Source organism: Penicillium oxalicum, chromosome V (genome assembly GCF_001723175.1).
Source record: "Penicillium oxalicum strain HP7-1 chromosome V, whole genome shotgun sequence".
Lineage (NCBI taxonomy): Eukaryota > Fungi > Ascomycota > Eurotiomycetes > Eurotiales > Aspergillaceae > Penicillium > Penicillium oxalicum.
Window position 1 is genome coordinate 2,898,631 of NC_064654.1, and position 19,412 is coordinate 2,918,042.

Below are 19,412 nucleotides of genomic sequence, written 5' to 3' on the forward strand. Positions count from 1 at the left end.
CAGTCTCTTGAGGCATTTCCCAGTCATTGAACACTGTCTCCCCATTTTCGAAAGAATTCAAAAGGTTGCCAGTTGTCTGGCGGACCATGCCAAAAGATTCATCAATCCCACCTAACAGCTACCTCCGGAACCGGGGTAGACTGTCACAACATGCCCATGGCGTGGTGGTTCGGAGAAGGGAGAATGCAAAGTCCACCGCTGGTGGGTGAAATCAAGAGTCTATTCGGCAGCTATTAAACCTAAGAGAAACAAGACTGGACCAGTGAGGGGACAATCATCAAGATCCACTGCAACATAACAAGGACCGATGCCCTCGACACAAGGTTTATGTCCCATGCTGAATTCGCCGGCCAGAATCTAAGGACTGAGAGGACATGGCAAATGGATGATTCCCATTTCTTTCTAGAAAAAAGCGTTGAATTCAGCTTCTTGTGGACGTGTTGTAGGTCAGGCGTGAGGTCTGGCGAAAAGACACGATGGTAGCCCGGCTGGAATCGCATTATAGCAAGTCACGCTAGACTCGTAGGCTTTCCTGCCAGTCGCCGGCAGGTATTTCTAGACATACCGTAGCCTCAAAGGGCAGATAGACTTTGGCCGGTCTTGCCAAACGTGCCTGGCTGCATCATCCCTAGCTCTAGGTCAAGCTCACAACGCAGTCTGGGGTTCTGAGTGTCTCGATAGCCCTTTGCTCCTGCTCAATAGTTTCGTCAGTTGAGGTGCCATCCATGTTAGCCTGGAGGTGATTGAAGCATGATCAAGACTGAAGGCAGCCACTGGCGTAACTTCCGAAATGCCGCGGTGGTCTCTGGACCTGTGCTTCTGTCTAGGTGATTTGAGAGAGCCATCCTACCCCGGGACACATCATACACCCGAAGGGACGAGTCTGGTCTGACACAGGTAAGTACCTTGTATTGGTTCACGAACGTAAGGTCCTTCATGTAAAGCTAGGAAATTTAGAAGCCAAGCATATAGGAGAGAGTTAGCCCGTCCCTTCGTGGATAAAACCGTTGGTCAAGAACTGTGAACTAGGAAAAAATCAGAGGGGGAAGGGACTTCTCAGACAGAGACGAATGGAATAACGAGAAGAGCGAGGAATGGAAAGGCTGGAGGGAGGGTGAGGATGTGGAAATGGTGTGAGAAGAAACGAGTGGAAGACGAGTGAAAAATAAAAAAAACCCCAGTAAGAGGAGAGAGAGAGAGAGAAAGCGCGGCATAGAAGAGACAAATGGATGAAGGCCGGCTGATCCATGCCCATCATCGACTGAAAAGCGAGCGAGACACAATTGAAAATGGACGCAATCGGATTTGAAGAGCGAGTGCCCACGGAAGATAGACAAAATCAACACAGGCCAAAATATGAAGAAGATTACTTGTCATTCGTGCAGACACACGAAGTGAGGAATCAGCAGCCCCTGCATCTGTCTTACGAGAGCCTTCGCCGAACTTCATCCTGGAATATCATGGTGATCAGATAGCACATAGGAAATTGGAAATGGATTGACACTGATTTTACAAGAACGTCTGAGTTGATCTATATATCAACACGTCTACACTGTGGGTAAACTCGACCGAAAAAGCAGATCAACACTTTTACATGTCGGCAGAGGCGGTGGCACCGGTGATAATCTCAACCAGCTCACCGGTAATGGCGGCTTGACGCTGACGGTTGTAGAGAATCTGGAACTTGTTGATCATCTCACCGGCGTTCTTGGAAGCGTTCTCCATAGCGTTGCGACGAGCCTATTCATGTTATTAGTACTGATAACACAGGTAGCAAAGATGAAGACTTACAGAAATCTCGCAGGCGTGACCCTCAGCCATGGCCCAGAAGAGGTTGTTGGCGAGGGCATACTCGCGGAGGAGACCAAGAGCCTCATCGTCAATCTCGTAGGCAGAGATGTTGGCTGTCAAGAACAAAATGTGAGCATGCAGAAACTACATCGTTCCTCGAAAGCTCGGTGGTACTTACCGGACTGGGTGATGGCCTCCTCGGAGAAAGCCTCAACGGTAGCGGGCTCGTAGCTCTGAGCGTTGATGAACTTGTTGTAGATGATCTTCACGCTCGCGTAGTCGGTAGGGAGCATGGAAATCTGATCGGCGATAGCCTGGGCGTCGGCGAAGGTGGGAATGTCCTTGCAAACATTGGCGAAGCTCATGACGATGCTCTGGGGAGCAGCACGGGACAGCTGAGCCTTGGCCTTTTCACCAAGAATGACAACATCGGCCTCCGGGTTCTGAGCGAGCAGGCGGCGGGTGGCCTTGGACAGGCCCGAGTGAATACCACCGCAAAGACCCTTGTCAGAGCTGGCCACAACGTAAAGAGTCTTCTTGTCCTCCACGGGCTTGGTCTCGGCCTGCTCGAAGACAGTGTTGGAGGTCTTTCCGTAGTTGCGAGATTCATCCATAGCCTTCTGGGCGCGGGTGAGACGGGTCGAGGCAACGATCTTCATGGTGTTGGTGATCTTCTCAATGTTCTTGATGGACTTGAGGCGTCCCTCGATCTCACGCAGAGTCGCGAAGGTGGCGGCATTGGCGGGCGCAGCGCTGTGCCAGATATTAGTTCTCCTCGTGGAAGACAATGCCGGACAGTAAGAAGAATTCAAAGATGCGAGATATCGCAGCGGCGTCGTCGAGTTCCTCGGGTGTAAGGACCTGCCCACCAGGCAAGCATCGGAAGAGAACTTACCGAGAGACAGCAGAGCTGCCAGCCCGGACAGCCGGACGGACGGCACGGGAGAACATTGCGAAAAGGTTGAAGGGCCAAAAGAGACCGGAAACAGACTGCGATAAAGAGAGGGGAGGGAGCAGAGCAGTGTTGCAAAGGCCTCGCTGTACTGTCTTAACTAGGACAGACGGGAAGTGCGAAGTCGAACTCCTGGTTGCCGTTTGCGCTAAACCCGAATGAGCCAGTCTCTACGGTGTGCGATTCCGACTTCCGGCGTATTTTGGGGGCCTTGCTGCCTTGTGCTCGTGGCCTTGGCACGGAGGGTTTGTGTACGTCATGCCTGAGCTTCCAGGCAGCTGTGCAGGTAAATCCGGGACGGTGATTTGAGGCCTCAGGCAGAATGAGGTCAAGGCCTCGTTTTCCAATGCATTCCATCCATTCCTCTTGCCCCCAAACTTTCTGACCTTCTTTTCTTCTGCACTTGCTGCCCGTCTTCGATTACGTGCTCAAGTAATCTCACCTCGCTTCGAGCCCCTTTGCCTCGACTATACGCTTCTGCGCATCATTGAGCATTCTTATTCTCGCGAACCCAAACAGCCGTCTTCATTGGTCAGAATTTACCTGACTACGTCTATCTACCAAGCGGCTCGGTCTGCGCGACTTCGACTCGGCGCACGAGGATTTACACTCGTTACTGGCACCCGCCTTCCAAGCTACCATTCGCCTCTGCGCAGCTTACGCCTGTTAACTGGAACCATGAGTTCGTCTGAAGATGACATTCCTCTTGTTCGAGCCAATGGCCGCGCCAATGGTGAGCTTCCCCCGTGCTGCCGCTGCAGTACATCCATTCGTCGGTCACAATCTCAGCTCGAGTGCACTATTTATTGCGAGACCCTCGGGCAACCCTCACTTTTGGTTTTCGTCAGCCTGGCCTCACCCCCAGCTCTCTTGTCCGCCATCGAACACATACAGCCCACTCGGGATTCTTCCAGAGCATGACTAACGTATCTACTGTCTTCGATTAGCAAATGCCTCGTTGAATCAGTCACCTGTGACGAATGGGAATCTTGAAGCGGGCATATCCAAGCGATTTGGCCCTGTGCAGGACAAAGACGAAGAAATGAAGGATGCGGATGCGCCGATCATGGCCAAGCGCAAGTCACGGACTAGCGTGCAAGCCAAATCATATGCGGAAGCCGAGAGTAGTGAGGAAGATCAGCCTTTGGTACGCTCATACTCTTGCTCGAATGATCGTGGCCCACGAAATCGGTGCCAATTGTGGTTGCCATAACTGACCATTCGCAGAGTAAACGCCGACGCACATCGGTCAAACACGAAGACCCAGAATCGGAAGATGACGTTCCTCTTGCGGCCAACGGACGAAAGCTTCCAAAGGCTTCCGAGACAGCTATCGGTGAAGGGTCAGACTCGGATGTCCCCATCGAGCGAAAGCTAGCCTCGCAGAAGAGAAAAATCGAGAAGCGGGCTGAAAAGACCGCTGTTGATATGCGCAAATCTGCGGCCTCGAAAGCCAAGACCTCTGCGACCAATAAAAAGCAAGCAAACGGCGTGAAAAAAGAGGCCACCGACGATAAATCTTCGCTGAAGAAAGTCAAGGCTGAGCCAGCCTCTGCGAAGAAAGGCAGAGCTAAGGTCAAGGCAGAGAGCGAGGACGTGGAAGACGGCGAGGAGGAGTACCGCTGGTGGGAAGATCCTACAAAAGGTGACGGAACCAAGAAATGGACTACCCTTGAACACAACGGCGTGGTATTTCCTCCGCCATATGAGCCTTTGCCGCAGAATGTTAAGATGAAGTATGACGGCGTGCCGGTGACTTTGCATCCCGATGCTGAAGAAGTCGCCGGTTTCTTCGGAAGCATGCTCAATTCAACCCATAACGTGGAGAACCCTGTCTTCCAAAAGAACTTCTTCATGGACTTCAAGGAAATTCTCAAGAAGACTGGTGGCGCCAAGGATCCAAAGGGCAACAAGGTGGATATCAAAGAATTTGCCAAATGCGACTTCAAACCTATCTTTGAGTACTACGAGGCTCAACGTGAGGCCAAGAGGAATACGCCGGCTGCTGAGAAGAAGCGTCTGAAGGCTGAAAAGGATGAGCAAGAAGCTCCCTATATGACCTGCATCTGGGACGGTCGCTCTCAAAAAGTCGGTAATTTCCGCGTCGAACCACCGTCACTTTTCCGTGGTCGAGGTGAACACCCGAAGACTGGTCGTGTCAAGACTCGTGTTCAGCCAGAGCAAGTGACGATCAACATTGGGAAAGAGGCTAAGGTTCCTCCACCACCCCCCGGTCACAAATGGAAAGAAGTGAAGCATGACCAAGAGGGTACATGGCTTGCTATGTGGCAGGAAAACATCAACGGCAACTACAAATACGTGATGCTGGCCGCGAACTCCGACGTCAAGGGTCAAAGTGACTACAAGAAATTCGAGAAAGCCCGAGAACTCAAGAAACACATTGACAAGATTCGCAAGGACTACACCAAAAACATGAAGAGTGAGCTCATGGTTGAGCGCCAAAAGGCAACCGCGGTTTACCTGATTGACAAGTTCGCTCTCCGTGCCGGTAACGAAAAAGGCGAAGACGAGGCAGAAACCGTCGGTTGCTGCTCATTGAAGTATGAGAATATCACCTTGAAGCCACCCAACACTGTGGTCTTTGATTTCTTGGGTAAAGACAGTATTCGCTTCTACGATGAGGTTGTTGTCGATACTCAGGTCTTCAAGAACCTGAAGATCTTCAAGAAAGCCCCCAAGAAGAACGGCGACGAGATTTTCGACCGCTTGACTGTGAGGCCCCTGCTAATACTTGCGCTTGGACTTTATCTAACGCTATACAGACTTCTGCTCTGAACAAACATTTGCAAAATTACATGCCTGGGTTGACTGCGAAGGTTTTCCGTACTTACAACGCCTCTTTCACGATGAGCGAATTGCTCAAGGACATGACGGCTGCGGGAACAATCCCTGAGAAAGTCAAGGCCTACAACGATGCAAACCGTCGTGTCGCCATCCTTTGCAATCACAAGAGAACGGTCGGCGCAGCACATGCGAATCAGATGGAAAAAATGAGTGAACGCGTAAGGCTCACGTGATGAGATGTACTAGGAGTGACGGAGCTAACGAAGAGATATTCAATTAGATCAAAGGGCTTCGTTACGAAAAGTGGCGTCTCAAGATGCAGATGCTCGATCTGGAGCCGACGTTGAAAAAGAAGAGAGGCGCGGCCTTCTTCCAACTTGACGAAGACTTGACACCTGAATGGGTCAAGGAATATCAAGCCTACAAGGTCGACGAGATGAAGCAGAAGATCACCAAGAAATTCGAGAAGGACAATGAAAAGCGTGTCGCTGATGGCGAAAAGGAAATGAAGGTCTCTGAGCTCAACGAGCGACTAAGTGCAGTCAAGGACCTTGAAAAGAAATACAGCAAAGAAAACAAGTCTGGAAAGGTCGAAGCTGAGGGTCGCGCGCCTACCGTTGAGAAGATCGAGGCAAACATCCAGAAACTGGAGCAGCGCATCGACGCCATGATCCTTCAAGCACAGGATAAGGAAGAAAACAAAGAGGTGGCCCTGGGCACATCGAAAATCGTGGGTCTCCATTATCCCCCCCGTTGGTTGGCGTAAATCTCCTAACACTCTCATCTAGAATTACATCGATCCACGCCTCACGGTCGTCTTCAGCAAGAAGTTCAATGTTCCAATTGAGCGATTCTTCTCGAAGGCACTTCGTGAGAAGTTCGAATGGGCCATCAAGTCTGTCGACGAAGATTGGGAGTTCTGATTGCTCTCTAATCGCTTTTGATTCTCATCTCGACCCCTGGTCTCGTATACATTCCCATCTAGACATCAGTGCACACCCACAAGGTGCAAAGAATTTGGCTTCGTTGCCATTTATCATGGCCACGTCATGCGTCGCATGCGTCTCGTCCTTGTCCCCGTTGGCTCATGCCATAAGTATAGACAGGCAGTGCAATCCCCGTCACGCGATTCAGCATCGTACTTTCTGTCGCAGACCAGTTCATTTTGAGCTTTCGCCATCTTCACCACGTCTCCACCCCTACTAGAAGATTTTGGTTGCACAGATTTCGACTTTGTTTTTTTGGCGCTCAGCCTTGATCCTGGCCCCTCGTCTCGCTTTGTGACGTCTGGCCCAATCAGATTCATAGCTAGATGCGAAAATCGCAATGTATTTTATTTATTTTTTCTTCGAGTCCATCAAGCCCCAGCTCAAAGTGTCATAGGTATGGATACTACCATATTTCCAGTAATTTGAAGCCCATCCATTGCAGAGATGATACTAGGAGGTTTCAAATGGAGTTTCACCTATCAATATCATGAATCTACCGCCCAGGCAAGGAGCATATGGATACAAAATTAATTCTTCCTTCCATCCAAACCCCGTCTTCCAACACCATGTAGTCAAAGAATTCATACTCTTTATTTCGCCGTCAACGTACACAGTTCAATGAATGTCGACGTGTGTCCCATCAACGAGAATGTATACATTGAATCTATCGATCTCATATATGCCAGTAGTCTTGAAAACGCCCGCATCTCTCCATTGTAACCTTAATAGTGTTCATTCCACCACACCTATCCATCCGGGAATCAAGAAGAGAGATGTCATTACGGCGTTTTTTCCTGGGCTCCTGCTTTCGAGCGGCAGTGGGTGGTGACAGTGTAAAAAATGAGGTGCTGGGGATTTGCTCGTGGCGGTGAAGGTAGATTTCTACCGTAGTTGTACAACGTGGGCTGGCCGGTCAGGGAAAGTCAGGTATGGGTTCATGTTTTGGTTGTCGAGGAGGAGGAGGTGGTGGTGTCGGGCTAGGTTACTACATGTACTTCCTTCCCTGGCATCACTCGGTGAGATTACAGGTCGGGGGTACTCTACCGAGAGCCTGCCATCGTGAGTGGATGTCCCCTGATGAACAGTGCGTAGGAAATGGATGATCCCAGTCAGAATACTAGTACGTGGAAGGAGTAATATATATATTTGCCGAGAAGGAAAGACAGGCCGGCTTATCCCAAAGCCGACAGGTCCGAATGTAATTCTAAAATACATACATTATCACCTAGATATTAACACAAGCAAGATGGCTATGCTAATGAACAAGGCTTGAAAATGAGTGAAAAGTTCAATAGGAAAAGGGAGAAGGTAAAGAAAAAAAGGAAGAAACAAAAAGAAGGGCTCAATATGCAATCATACGGGCTCAAGAGAGGGTCGAGAAGGGAATCGAAGAAATGAGAAAAGATTCCGAGAAGGAGAGAATCTGCAGAGAATCACCAAAGCAAAAGGGCAAGAAGACGGATATACGTAGATATGTGCATGAACTTGTAAATCACAAAATCCTCCATATGTGGGATCCCGATGATTAGTACAAAAGCGAGGCCGAGTCGTCCGAGTTCCGAGTCCCGAGTGCGAAACAGGACAAATCAAAAGGCGGAGCTCGAGCTCGACTTCACATCTCATATCGCGAGCAGCACAGGGGGAATCTGGCGTGCGAGAGAATTTTCATAAGACAGGTCTAAAAGCGACGATGGAAGGACTGCGCCGATGCAGACAGATTTTTGGTCATCAGGGTTGTTCAGGGTCGTTTCAGAGCGGAAAGGGAAAGTTGTTCTTCAGGAGGCAGATGCAACAGCCGAGCAGGCGCGACGAAAATCTGTCACGACCAATGTCGGCCGGAACACGAGTCACCAAAACTTTGTCAACGTCGGCGGATGAGCAGGAGAGATTGGTGACGGTCATTGATGGGCAAGGGAAACATTTCAATTGTCCACTCATGGCCACCAGCCCATGCGCTTGTAACTCTCGACCATCTCGCGAACGCTTTCGGGGCCAAAGCTCTCATACTTGGGCTTCCAGTTGGCGGTCGTCTCGAATAATGAGCCGTCAATGGACATATCTTGATCCTTGAGCACATCGAGTTCCAAGAATGGACCGATCGGTCCCGGTCGTTCAATGTTGCTCTTCGCCACCAAATCAGCCCATTCTTGAAGGCTGACCTCGTTCATGTCATCCACAACATCATCCAGGTTCAACTTGGCCAATTGCGATGCCAGGGAACCAAGGAAAGAGACCTTGAGATTAAAGACCTCGGCCATGGCGTCGGCGATGTGCTTCTGAGAGGTATCGTTGTGATCGACCACATTGAAACAGATCGGCATATCCGGGTCCTTGAAGAGTGCCGGGATCGACCCTCCACTGCGGTCGAACTGGCCCTGTTTGGCGCGCCACTCGGCTGCCGCCCACAAGGCACTGGCGGCGTCCTTGACGTGCAGGGTGTTCACCTTGACATCCTTGGTAAACAGGAATTGGAGATCCTGGTCCATCTCCTTGTGCACCCGGGCCAGACAGATGGCCATGGCGAAATATCCGGTGTTGTATGCGCCGTAGACGTGCGGCAGCCGAAGCGCACAGTATTGTAATCCGGGAATCTTCAGTAGCTCGTCACCGGCTTTGAGCTTCCATTTGGCCAGCTTGTGCCATGGCTGCATCTTGTCGGCTTCCTTCCGCGGCGATGATCCGCTTTTGTAGACGTGGGCGGTCGAACATTCGACAAAGGCTGCGATTCCACGCTTGGCGCATTCATGACCAAGAGACACACTGAGCTTGCAGCTGCGGGCTTCGTAGACGTCGTCGGGTTGGGAGTGGCGGGTCTCCCCCCCGCAGTTGAAGACATAGTCAAACTTTTCGCCATTGGCTCGGTCAAAGATGCGAGGCAGGTGTTCTGGAGAGGCGGGATAAGAGACAGCGTCAGTTTGACCGAGTCGAGTCGCAATGGTTGAGAGAGAGGGGGCGATTCCCCAATGGGGGATGGAATCGAGTTGCTCGAGGGCAAGCACTTACGCTCTCGACTGGCGTCCGCCTGAACAAACTTGTCCTTGGAGCATGCTTCCTCGAATTCCGGAGCCAGCCAGGCCAATTGTGGCAAGACCTTGTCCACTATACGGACCTCGGAGGCGAGGTTGTGTTCATGAATGTGAAGCGCAAGGTGACGACCGATAAAGCCTACGAACTGCCCGTGTTAGCGTCGACAGGGCAGGGTGGGCGAGACTCGAGATTGAGGCGAGTGCGACGTTGCAGAGCCATGGTCCTCATGGGAACATGTTTACTTTGCACATACCGAGGCCACCGACAATCAAGACGGCGGGTTTCTTGGAGTCGGCCATCGCAGAAACAAGGTCGGGGTGGGTTTATTTAGTCGCGGCGGACCGCAGCCAGAGGTTCCAGAGTTGGAGGGTGAGAAGGGGGAGGAAAGGAGAGGGGGGGGGGGGGGGGGAAGGGAAGAGTTCGACCAGACGGCCAGAAAAAGAAAAGGGGGAAGGAGGAATGAATTTGCAAAAGCAGATTCGACACCGATTGGGAGAATTGAGGATGGAGGTGATAGGCGGTCGAAGTTGGAGAGAAAACGGAGAGTCGGTGGAAGAGAGTCTCTCCAAAAGGAGAGAAGAGGAGAGCGGGGTGGACAGGAGAAGGTGATGGGAACGTGGGCCACAGGAGGAGGAGTTCGGTCCGCAACTCCGTCGTGGACTAAAAGGGGACTTGCAAAGCAGACCAATTTGGCGGTTTCTGATCTTCATTCTGGGCTGCATCATGGCTTCGATGAAGGTGGAGTGGCTGTGAGGCTACGAGTACCTGAACGCGGGCAGGACACACTCGTCTTGCCTCATACTTTGTCGATTGGGAGACGATGCCTCCCTTGACTCGTGGTAGCTGCAAGAACCTGCAAGAACACCGCGATGTGACTGGAGTCGAGGATTCTGGGTGAGATTCTTTCGACTCTTCATTCGTGACTCGGCAGACAGGATGGGCTCGTCACGATCACAGTCAACACGCGCGACGGAGCCGTGACGGCTGTCGAGACACATCGAGAGGAAGTGTGACTGCTACGCAAGACATCAGGACCACTGGTTGTGGACAGTCGCGAGTCGATCTCAAAGAGCTCACCCTCGTTCGAAAAGAGGAACTCAGTGATTGCAACTACAAATCTCCAGTCCGTTCTCTTGATTCCCCCGGAGCGTGCTTAATGGTCGGGAGTAATTGAGTACATCCAAGCTACATGGACAGCGCCGGTTGTGGACGACTGAAGCACACACACCTCGTCCCTTTGTCCCCGACAATCTCCCCTATTCCAATCTTTGACACACTGACAATCTGACACTAGTTCTCTCTTTCCCTTGTCCCTTCCTTTTTTTTGTACTCCCATTTTTTCTATTTTTTTTTTTTCAATATACCCACTTCTCTTGCTCCAACTCCTATCTTGGGACCCCGCTATCCCGCTCGGTTTCAGCGTGATGGACCCCGTTCGTTTTGCTTCATCTCCAGGGTACATTTCCCTTCCGTCTGATGGTCCAAATCTACGATGCAAGAAAATTCCTCTAGTTCTCTACTGTATTGCACATGGTACCTCGTGAACCCCTCCTTGAGTAGCCCACAGCAGTAAGATTCTTCCAAAGAAGTTTTATTTTTTTTTTATTTTTTATTCCCCCCCCCCCCCCCCCCCCCCCTCTCATACTACTGGCAGTCCACAGACACTAGCAACCCCCCGCTCCGTGTGATGGGCAGTGTTTGGGTCGCTAGAAAATTCGGGAACACGAGCCTCTCTGGATTCACGGTGGGCTCATGGTGGTCGTGTGGACCAGGGCCCTGCCAAGCAGACCCAAGAACCGCCTCAGGAGCATCGTCCTCATCGCCCTAGTGACGCCGTTGATCTCTAGTCTGGCACGCCAAGTGGGCGGGTGTGGACTGTGGAGTTGTGTCGAATGGTGCGGCGAGCCGCTCATTTGAAGCACTTGCGACACCAGAATCCGCCCGAGTGCCCACTGACGTCGAAGACTCGGGAATGAAGAGAAGAGAGAAAAGTAAAAGTAAAAAAGAGGAAGAAGAAGAAAGGGAGGGGGAGGAAGAAGTTGGGACATGGTGGCAAGCACATTGCTCGGGATGGGCTTAGCCACCGTTGTCGTTGGTCGACTGCAACGTGAATCTGTCGTGCATTTCTTGCGGCGGAACTCAATTTCAAGACCTGCATCAAAGGTCGACGTCGAGTGTCTTCTCTGACCAATACGGGACTGACTCACTCAGAGCAAGTGGAATCGACAGGTAATTAGACTCTCTTGAGACCTGTAATTTCCATGTGTTGCTTTTTTTTTTCTTTTCTTTTTTGGGGGATGGGGGTTTGCCTCCTTGTTATTTCACGTGGACAGTGCTTCATTGTACGTATATCAGTGGCCTACGTACTGTGTGTGCCAGCCATTCTGGACGAGAAGCAAAAGGAACCCCCAAATTGGAGGTGACCCAACAAGTGCGCAGATCTGCCCGACGCCCCCGGACCCCGACCCAGACTTGGAGCCCGGTCTCTCCAACGATCCGTGGATCAAATGCCCGCTGGAGGTGTGGAGGTTTAAAAGCCATGCATGTCCATTCTTATTTTCATAACCGACACCTTTCCTAGGGTGTAGGACGGTAGGACGTCTAGTGGCGCTGTGCACTCGGAACAATTCTAGAGAAATTTGCTACAAGATCGAGACATTGAAAAAAAAATGAACCAGATGCCCGCTCTGCCGTGAGATTCATCGTTTGCGCATCGTATCTCCATCGATTAATGCAGTGATAGCCCAAGTGTGCATGAGTATCAACTCCCACCGACTACATGGCTGCTCAACCGCCCCCCCCCCCCCCCCCCCTCCACTCCTCCACTCTTAAGCTGGATCCTTCTTCAAAGTCACCTTCACCACAAACTCAAAAGTTTGCAATTCTCCGGCTCCCTTGGCCCGCCAGGCACACCCAATGCGATTCGCCAGCGACTGAAGATCATCCGTCTCCCGGCGTAAGACAAAGGAGACCCCCGACCACTGGAGAGAGACCACCGCATACGAATACTGGCGTACATCTTCGAACAGCTGAAGCATGCTGGGCTCATGTGCACAGCAGCATCTCTTCTCCATCTCATCCAAGAACTCGTTGGTGGTTCGGTAATCGTCGAAATTACAAAAGGGGACACACACCGGCGTATTCGAACTACAGTCCTCTTGGACCAGGAAGTAAGTGGCGAGACTATGATATGCCGTGTCAGAGAGATCATGGAGAAAGGTCCCTCCAAAATCCATGGTGGTCTCTGTCAAGAGAAGATTGGTTGGTCAGCCAAATCGGAGACAACTTGCTTTACCGAGGGGGGAAAGGGAGGGAAGGGAGGGGAGGGGAATGACGGTTCTGTAGTTCATGATGGTAGTCATGCCCACCACTCTCACCTTGACAACAGAGCTGTGCATGACTCCCCTCCTCATGGGGGGAGGCAGCACGTGTCACAACCGCCGAAGATGTCCAGCTAGTCTCGGCGGACGGATGAGGATCATCCACCGACTCCAGATCCTCGATCGGCCTCGCACTCGCGTCCGGCTCCGCATGGTGCAACTTGTTCGGCCCGTGGGTCATTCGCCAAGTCAGTGGTGATCCACTAACCTTGGGAACCTTGAACAGTCTGGCAGGGGTCGAAGCTCGACTGTTGTTCATTTTGATCGAGCTCGGAGAATCGCCCTCGGATGGAGGTGGTTCGGAGAGAGAGCTACTGCTGGACGGGGCTGGGCGTGCACGCACCTACAGGAGTCATTCATTTTAGCACGAACCGTATCGGCCACTGAGCCTGAAGTGACTGTGAGAAAGTCCTGACCTTGAGATTCGGAAAGCTGATCTCATGGGAGATGGATTCCCGCCGATTCTTAGCATCCTTTTGAAGCAGAAATGCAAGTGCCTTGATCATTCTGGTCACAATCAGCCTGGAACCTATATCTTGGACATGCCCATTCAGCCATGATGATATCACTTACGTCTTCCTATCGCGGGGATAAACACAAGCCTGTCCGCTTTGAACATGTTCCTCGATGAGATACTTTTCCTGATTCTCTTTGCCCCAGAGTTCATCCCCTACTTGATCAAGATACTCGGCTGCAACATTCTGGCGGCTCGTCTCGTTCTCCAGAACCTCTGCCCAGTTCGAGGTGAGCAGAACATGGCTCTTCAACTGTTTGTGGAATCGGTTCCACCATTCAGTTTTCAAGTCAAAGAACCGACGGAACTCGTCGAGCTTGCTCTTGGGAGTTAGCATTTGATCGTCCAGAAAACTGGTCAGAGTATCAAATTCCTTGGGGAAGGAGGGAGGAACGCTGTTCCGTGTTAAGCGGGGAGGGTTGGTCATCGTGTCGGTGATGTTGTGGAAACAAATGATCAATGCCAGAGGCGATCATGTGAGGTGATCATATGCGTTGACTCGCTACGACCTAGATTTTGTATGAGAGTATGCAGGTCAGGTCCTGTCAAACATTCAGAGCCCGCGCGCATGGAGGAGGGAGTGAAGTCAGCCGAATCGGGTAACCCAAACGAAGGTCCCCTGTGTGTCAAACAGAGTAAGTAGATGAGCCTCAAGCAACCGTAAGCAACTACGTTCCAACTTTTCCTGTCGAGATCACTCTCATCCTCCCATAGTCCAAGAGTATGGTTCAAGAGTGCCGCTCACCCCCTTTTCAACTTGATGCAAATGCCTCATTGATGGATCTGACAGAGCTTGATGGCAGTTTTTCCATAATCAAAAAAAGAAAAGAAAAAAGAAAAGAAAATAGCAAGGGACTTGACCTGCGATAGGCAGACCAAATAAAGACCTGAATTTGCCAAGGCAGTGTTGATATTGAACCTTTGGATTGAAAAAGCGATCACTTGAATACCATAGCATACAGCAAGACCAACCTATGAACGCTTATTCACGAAAAATAGACTGCACCTCCATGAAAGACCAGATTCTTCAAATGACACTCAACAGTTTTATTCGGAACCAAGGAATCTCAACGCGTTCTTCAGTTCCTTGATAGCGGTGTCAACATCATCAAATGTCAGAGCCGAGACTGCCCAGCGTGCATGCTTTTGAGCCAACGAGATATTGTGATCGTCCACTGAGTGAGCAGGCTGACTGGGTGGGGGCGGAGCCGGGGCAGGAGCGGCGGGAGCGCGTGTAGGGGGCGCTGAAACCAGCGGAGTCGTCACAGGAGGAGGAATATTGACATTGATGTTTGGTGGATCATAGAAGGAGGCTGGGTTTGGCGCCTCGATGGATGGACTTGTTGCAGAAGGGGGAGGGAAGGACTGAAAAGTGTTCGAATGGTGCGGCCCAGAAAATCCATGGAGTTCCCTGGCTCCAGGTGTGTCCGGTAGATCGATTGAGGGCGCCGTGTCGCTGGTCCTGCCACCAATCGTCCCCGGCGTGGAGGGGAGTTCAAGTCCACCAGAGTGTGACAGGTCAACGTCGCGCGCTTTTGCGGGTGTGCCCGGCGGGTTGCTGGGCACCGATGGAATATCAGGCTCGGTCGTAGCAGATGCTCTCGGCTGGGAAGATGTCCGCGAGGGATGCAAAGATTCATCCAGGGTAGATTGGTGAGCCAACTGACGACTTAGACGGTCAGCTTCGTCAGGAATTTCCTCGACCGAGGGCTGTCGAGGTTTCGTGGCCTGGTTTGCCACCGACTCATCAAATGCTTGTACGTCCTGGTCAGTCGGCTGCACCTCTTCTTCTTGTTCTCCTTTAGGGACCGGGTTTGTCGCATTCGGATCCTCCCCAGCTCTGATGGCCTTGACAATGCGAACTGCGTGATATTTGGCGAACTTGATTCTTCCAGCAATCTCTGGTTCCAGCTCCCCCCAGATCTGACAAAGCTCCAGAAAGATTGCTGCAGCTTGAAAAGTGTCGGCAGTTTGTCTACTCGGGATGTTAGCAAGCTTGTCACAGAATCAATCACACAGCGATGCTCACTTGGTCACTTTGTTGGCGGTCATGGCCGCCTCGGCGCGATTAAAGATCTCCATGCCGAATTGTTCAACATACGCGCTGGCCGCATCATTGTCCGTAACGGTCTCATTTTCCGAGTTTTCGCTTTTGAACTGTCACCTCCAAAACAGCGCAGTCAGTTTTCGTGTGTCTGCCACGAGCATTGGCTCGAAAGGATGCGGAGACTGCGGGGTCTATGAATATGGACGCAACTGACCTGCTCCAGCTTCTCGACAAGGTTGATTGTGTAGTTTTTGATTTCATCGTCGGAGTTGTGAAGACCACGCTCGATAATCTGATTAACGATATGGTAATGGCCTGTCGCAGTAAACGGGCAATGTCAGGGGAGGCGGCTTGCGATCGCGGGGAACAAGAGACCAGACCACTCACACCAGTAGGCAACGACGGGTTTCGCTTTCTCAATCTGCGCTGCTCGTATAGCAAAGCGCCCGATATCAGCGGACCGCAGCGCGGCCGGAATATTGCTAGTCATGGCTGGGGATGTCGATACCGTTATAAGGAGGGGGGAGCTCACGATAAAGAGATGACGTTTGTAGCTCCGATCCTCGTGCGCACCGCCCGTGTGGAGATGCGATAAAGACGCCCGTTATCGATTTTGGGGAAAGCGGCGGGCGTGACTTACTCCGCATTCAGCTTCGTTGTAAGATATGAAGGGAAAAGGTTATTATTACAAGGATAAATAATCGCCAAACTTGTTCTTTGATTTGGGAATATCGCTGTTCATAACTGCTAGACCTTGGACCATGCTTGTCAAATAAAATGCATTTGGTGTGCGTCATTCAGGTCAGTCCTCGTGAGGGAAAAAAGTATTGCCCTCCTATGGGAATATTGACGAGAACTGGGGACTATGGCTTCCCAGGTTGATGCTGTTCATTCATCCTCTACAATCCACTCTCCAATCTCAACTCGCTCCTCAGCTAATGCCTCCACCTCAAACTGATCTTCGACTTGTCCCCCCGGCCCGCCAATGCGTTGAATGACAATCCAGATCTTTTGTCGAGGATCGGCGGCAGGCGCAAGATCAAAATCGTCCACGCGCACCCCCGATGGGGCATCGCAATGGGTACCGTCCTCAGAGGCTGCCAGTACTGTCTTATAAGGACCCTGGCCTAGCTCAACAGTCATCAGGGACGGCGAGGGACCAACTGAGCGAGATCCGAGGGTGGACGATCTGCTTCTTCCGATGAGTTTGATTCGGGTCATTCGGGGCACGTGCAAGGGCGCCAGCATGCGATCACTTCCCGGTGTCAAAATGCCGATGGAGGAGACGGTCCGGCGGCGACCAGCGGATTCAGAGGCCAGGGGTTTCACAACACACGGGACCGACGAGGAAACCCATAGCTCGAATTGTCCGAACTGATCGCAAGCAAAGGTCGAGCATACCACGGTGTAGACCCCTTTGTCGAGCGATTTCGCTTCTGCCAAAGAACACCCGCGGCGATAGTCACCACTATCTGCGATGATATCGCGACTTCGAACCCGCGCGATACGCTGTCCATTGGACCAGAAAAGCTTCACATGCGTGGCTAGCTCGGCTTCGCTTGATTCCAACAGGACAGCGATGTCGGTCTTTTCAAAGATCTCGAGACTGAATTGCGGGTTGCAAGAATATCGAACCGACTCCGCGTTTCCACCCGCCGTTGATGCTGTCCACGACCCAGTCACTTTCTTCACGCACATGTAGCTGTTTTGTGCAGGTGCTAGGGAAACCGGAGAAGTGGACAATGCAGTAAGGGTGAAGTTTCTGCTCGACGATGGTAAAGACTGCTCCGATATCACCACGGTGTACGTCGCGTGCGGTGGCATGTCGAGCCTGAGGAGGGTGTTGGGAGAGTCGACATATGGGCCACGCTGTAAAGGCATGTCATTCAGCGACACCCTTTTGCCATCTGCCCGAAACACATAGATGCTGATGAAACCAAGGCCGCCGCCCTCCGCATCCAGGAAATCTTGGTCCTCAGTCTTGAAATGCTTGCCCAGAAGCAACCATACTGTACCACCGCGATCGCAACGTGCTGAAAACTGGGGATTCCTCACGAAGCAACCGGCCTGAGCCCGCCGTTGAGACAAGTCCCAGGTAAAATGGATATCTTCACGATACTTGAACAGACCAGGATTCCAGTTGAGGTACAAATTCTCGAAATGTTGGAAAACTTGCTCGCAATCCATCCAAAATGTTCCAGGGGAAAGAGGATGTGAAAGATTCGATTTCTCATCCCTCTCTCGCCCAATGCTGGGTACCGCGCCTGCCCATGGATTCTTGAGCAAGAACCGACGTTTGCCGTGAAGCTCCATCATGTCGAGAATGGCGTAGTCATGCTCACTGACGAGACCCAGGCCGTTTTCTTCTGTCTCCGTTAATTTCCCAGTCCCAATCGTGAGTAGCACGTCGCCATAAGTAAAAGCAAAATATAATCGTTGCCAAATTTCATCCGGGGTCGCGTCCTGATCATGAAGGAATACCTGCTCCGGAATCCATCCAGTCAAGATCCACAGGTCAGTCCCTGAATTACTTCCCGGAAAATCATAGCCACCGCGGACTTTGAGATAGGCTTTCTCAATCAGCGCCGGCAATAGGAAGTTTGGATTGTTGCGATCCACCACATAGAGAGACCTTTCGGTTTTGGAAGCAGGCAGTCGATCATCTATGATGACTCTTCGGAATGTTCCATTGAAGTAAAACTGAAAGATGTATTTGCCCACAGGCGACAGAGCCGGCAGATTGGATTCAGGCTCGCGCGGGTAGATCACCGGTGAAGCATGCTGCCCAAGTCAACTGATTGAATTCTGGGGGAAGGGGGGTGCTCTAAAAGTCCGAGACTTACGTTCCCTAGCCCTCGTTCTGATCGAGAGGTAGTTGCGCAGAGACTGGCAACCACAGAGCAGTCGGTCAGGACATCTTGCACGAGATCCGAGGAGTCTGAGACTGACATCAACGGCTCCGACGCATCTCGGCTCTCGTGATCAGCATTTGTCGCCCGTAGCAGTTCAGCGGGTCGTTTCCACCCTGAAAATATTTCTCTCTGGCAATCTGACAGATGCAGGTCCGGGGAGTCTCTGTTCAGACAGTCAGAGGATACTACAGACCAACGTTCCCACGTCAGATCTTGCACGTACGTGAATGGTTTGTCAAAGTCCACCAGGGTAGGTGGTTGCTTCCAGGGTGGGAAGATGAATCCATTCAGCTTTGCTCCTTCGAGAATGATGATTTCTTCACGAGTCGTAAGCTTGCGTCTTGAAGTAGGTGCTTCCAGCTTGGGGACATGTTTGAGACGGGCCACTCTTTGCCAGTCCGCAGTCGCCTTGATTTGCTCGGCGCGAGTAATCAGACCCTTGCATCTTGAGTCAAACTGGCTTTTATTTTCGACCGGCGCGAGACTGAGAGTTCGCATGTACTGCTCCGCGGCATTGATCGCAGCTTCTAGAGCCGCTTTCTGAGAGGTGGCGGAAGCTATGGCTTCTTCGGCTCGCTAATTGCCGATTAGCTCTTCCGTTGATGCGAATCACCCCCATCGTCTGGAGATATGGAACAAAGGAATGAGGGACCACATGATCTTTACCAATGCTTGAGCAACACAGAGATCTAACGTAGCTCCATGGGGGCTAGTCATTGTTTCTGCTCGTGCTGGAAGAGGAGCAACGTTTCGGTGGGAAAGCCGAGCCTCTCGTTGGGTAGACAACTCCTCAGCCCGTGCGATCGTCCTAGCTCGTGTGGTGGAATCACCGCCGCAGGACAAGTGGAGGCCAGCTTGCCCCGCAACTTTGAACGAAGAAGAGAAGTCCGGTTCGTTCGCGATCTCAGCCACCAGCAATTGGCCTTGTCACTCTCGAGAGTTGAACTGGTTCATGAGCGTCTAATGTCTATATAGTCCTGTAATTTGATCTTTCA

General features: G+C 51.6%; 6 protein-coding genes across 6 annotated transcripts; 1 reads left to right on the top strand and 5 right to left on the bottom strand.

Moving 5' to 3' along the window:
* Positions 1 to 1,590: 1,590 nt before the first annotated feature.
* POX_e07020 (ATP synthase subunit gamma) lies at positions 1,591 to 2,742 on the bottom strand (the record flags this gene model as incomplete). Its single annotated transcript, XM_050115831.1, has 4 exons — positions 1,591 to 1,740; positions 1,792 to 1,904; positions 1,970 to 2,544; positions 2,687 to 2,742. The coding sequence occupies 4 exons, from the start codon at positions 2,740 to 2,742 to the stop codon at positions 1,591 to 1,593; spliced, it is 894 nt and encodes a 297-aa protein (XP_049968291.1).
* A 679-nt stretch (positions 2,743 to 3,421) lies between these two features.
* On the top strand, positions 3,422 to 6,471 carry POX_e07021 (DNA topoisomerase 1; the record flags this gene model as incomplete). The annotated part of the gene is made up of 6 exons (XM_050115832.1): positions 3,422 to 3,476; positions 3,691 to 3,890; positions 3,971 to 5,476; positions 5,527 to 5,766; positions 5,829 to 6,278; positions 6,337 to 6,471. The coding sequence occupies 6 exons, from the start codon at positions 3,422 to 3,424 to the stop codon at positions 6,469 to 6,471; spliced, it is 2,586 nt and encodes an 861-aa protein (XP_049968292.1).
* A 2,000-nt stretch (positions 6,472 to 8,471) lies between these two features.
* POX_e07022 (uncharacterized protein) lies at positions 8,472 to 9,863 on the bottom strand (the record flags this gene model as incomplete). The annotated part of the gene is made up of 3 exons (XM_050115833.1): positions 8,472 to 9,421; positions 9,541 to 9,702; positions 9,818 to 9,863. 3 exons carry the CDS (start codon positions 9,861 to 9,863, stop codon positions 8,472 to 8,474), a joined length of 1,158 nt encoding a protein of 385 aa, XP_049968293.1.
* Positions 9,864 to 12,392: 2,529 nt separating this feature from the next.
* On the bottom strand, positions 12,393 to 13,885 carry POX_e07023 (uncharacterized protein; the record flags this gene model as incomplete). The annotated part of the gene is made up of 4 exons (XM_050115834.1): positions 12,393 to 12,808; positions 12,942 to 13,287; positions 13,361 to 13,451; positions 13,518 to 13,885. The coding sequence occupies 4 exons, from the start codon at positions 13,883 to 13,885 to the stop codon at positions 12,393 to 12,395; spliced, it is 1,221 nt and encodes a 406-aa protein (XP_049968294.1).
* A 620-nt stretch (positions 13,886 to 14,505) lies between these two features.
* Positions 14,506 to 15,995, bottom strand: POX_e07024 (uncharacterized protein; the record flags this gene model as incomplete). The annotated part of the gene is made up of 4 exons (XM_050115835.1): positions 14,506 to 15,433; positions 15,488 to 15,615; positions 15,720 to 15,820; positions 15,893 to 15,995. The coding sequence occupies 4 exons, from the start codon at positions 15,993 to 15,995 to the stop codon at positions 14,506 to 14,508; spliced, it is 1,260 nt and encodes a 419-aa protein (XP_049968295.1).
* A 398-nt stretch (positions 15,996 to 16,393) lies between these two features.
* POX_e07025 (Calpain-like protease palB/RIM13) lies at positions 16,394 to 19,134 on the bottom strand (the record flags this gene model as incomplete). Its single annotated transcript, XM_050115836.1, has 4 exons — positions 16,394 to 18,286; positions 18,349 to 18,580; positions 18,641 to 18,993; positions 19,084 to 19,134. The coding sequence occupies 4 exons, from the start codon at positions 19,132 to 19,134 to the stop codon at positions 16,394 to 16,396; spliced, it is 2,529 nt and encodes an 842-aa protein (XP_049968296.1).
* Between the last annotated feature and the right edge of the window lie 278 nt (positions 19,135 to 19,412).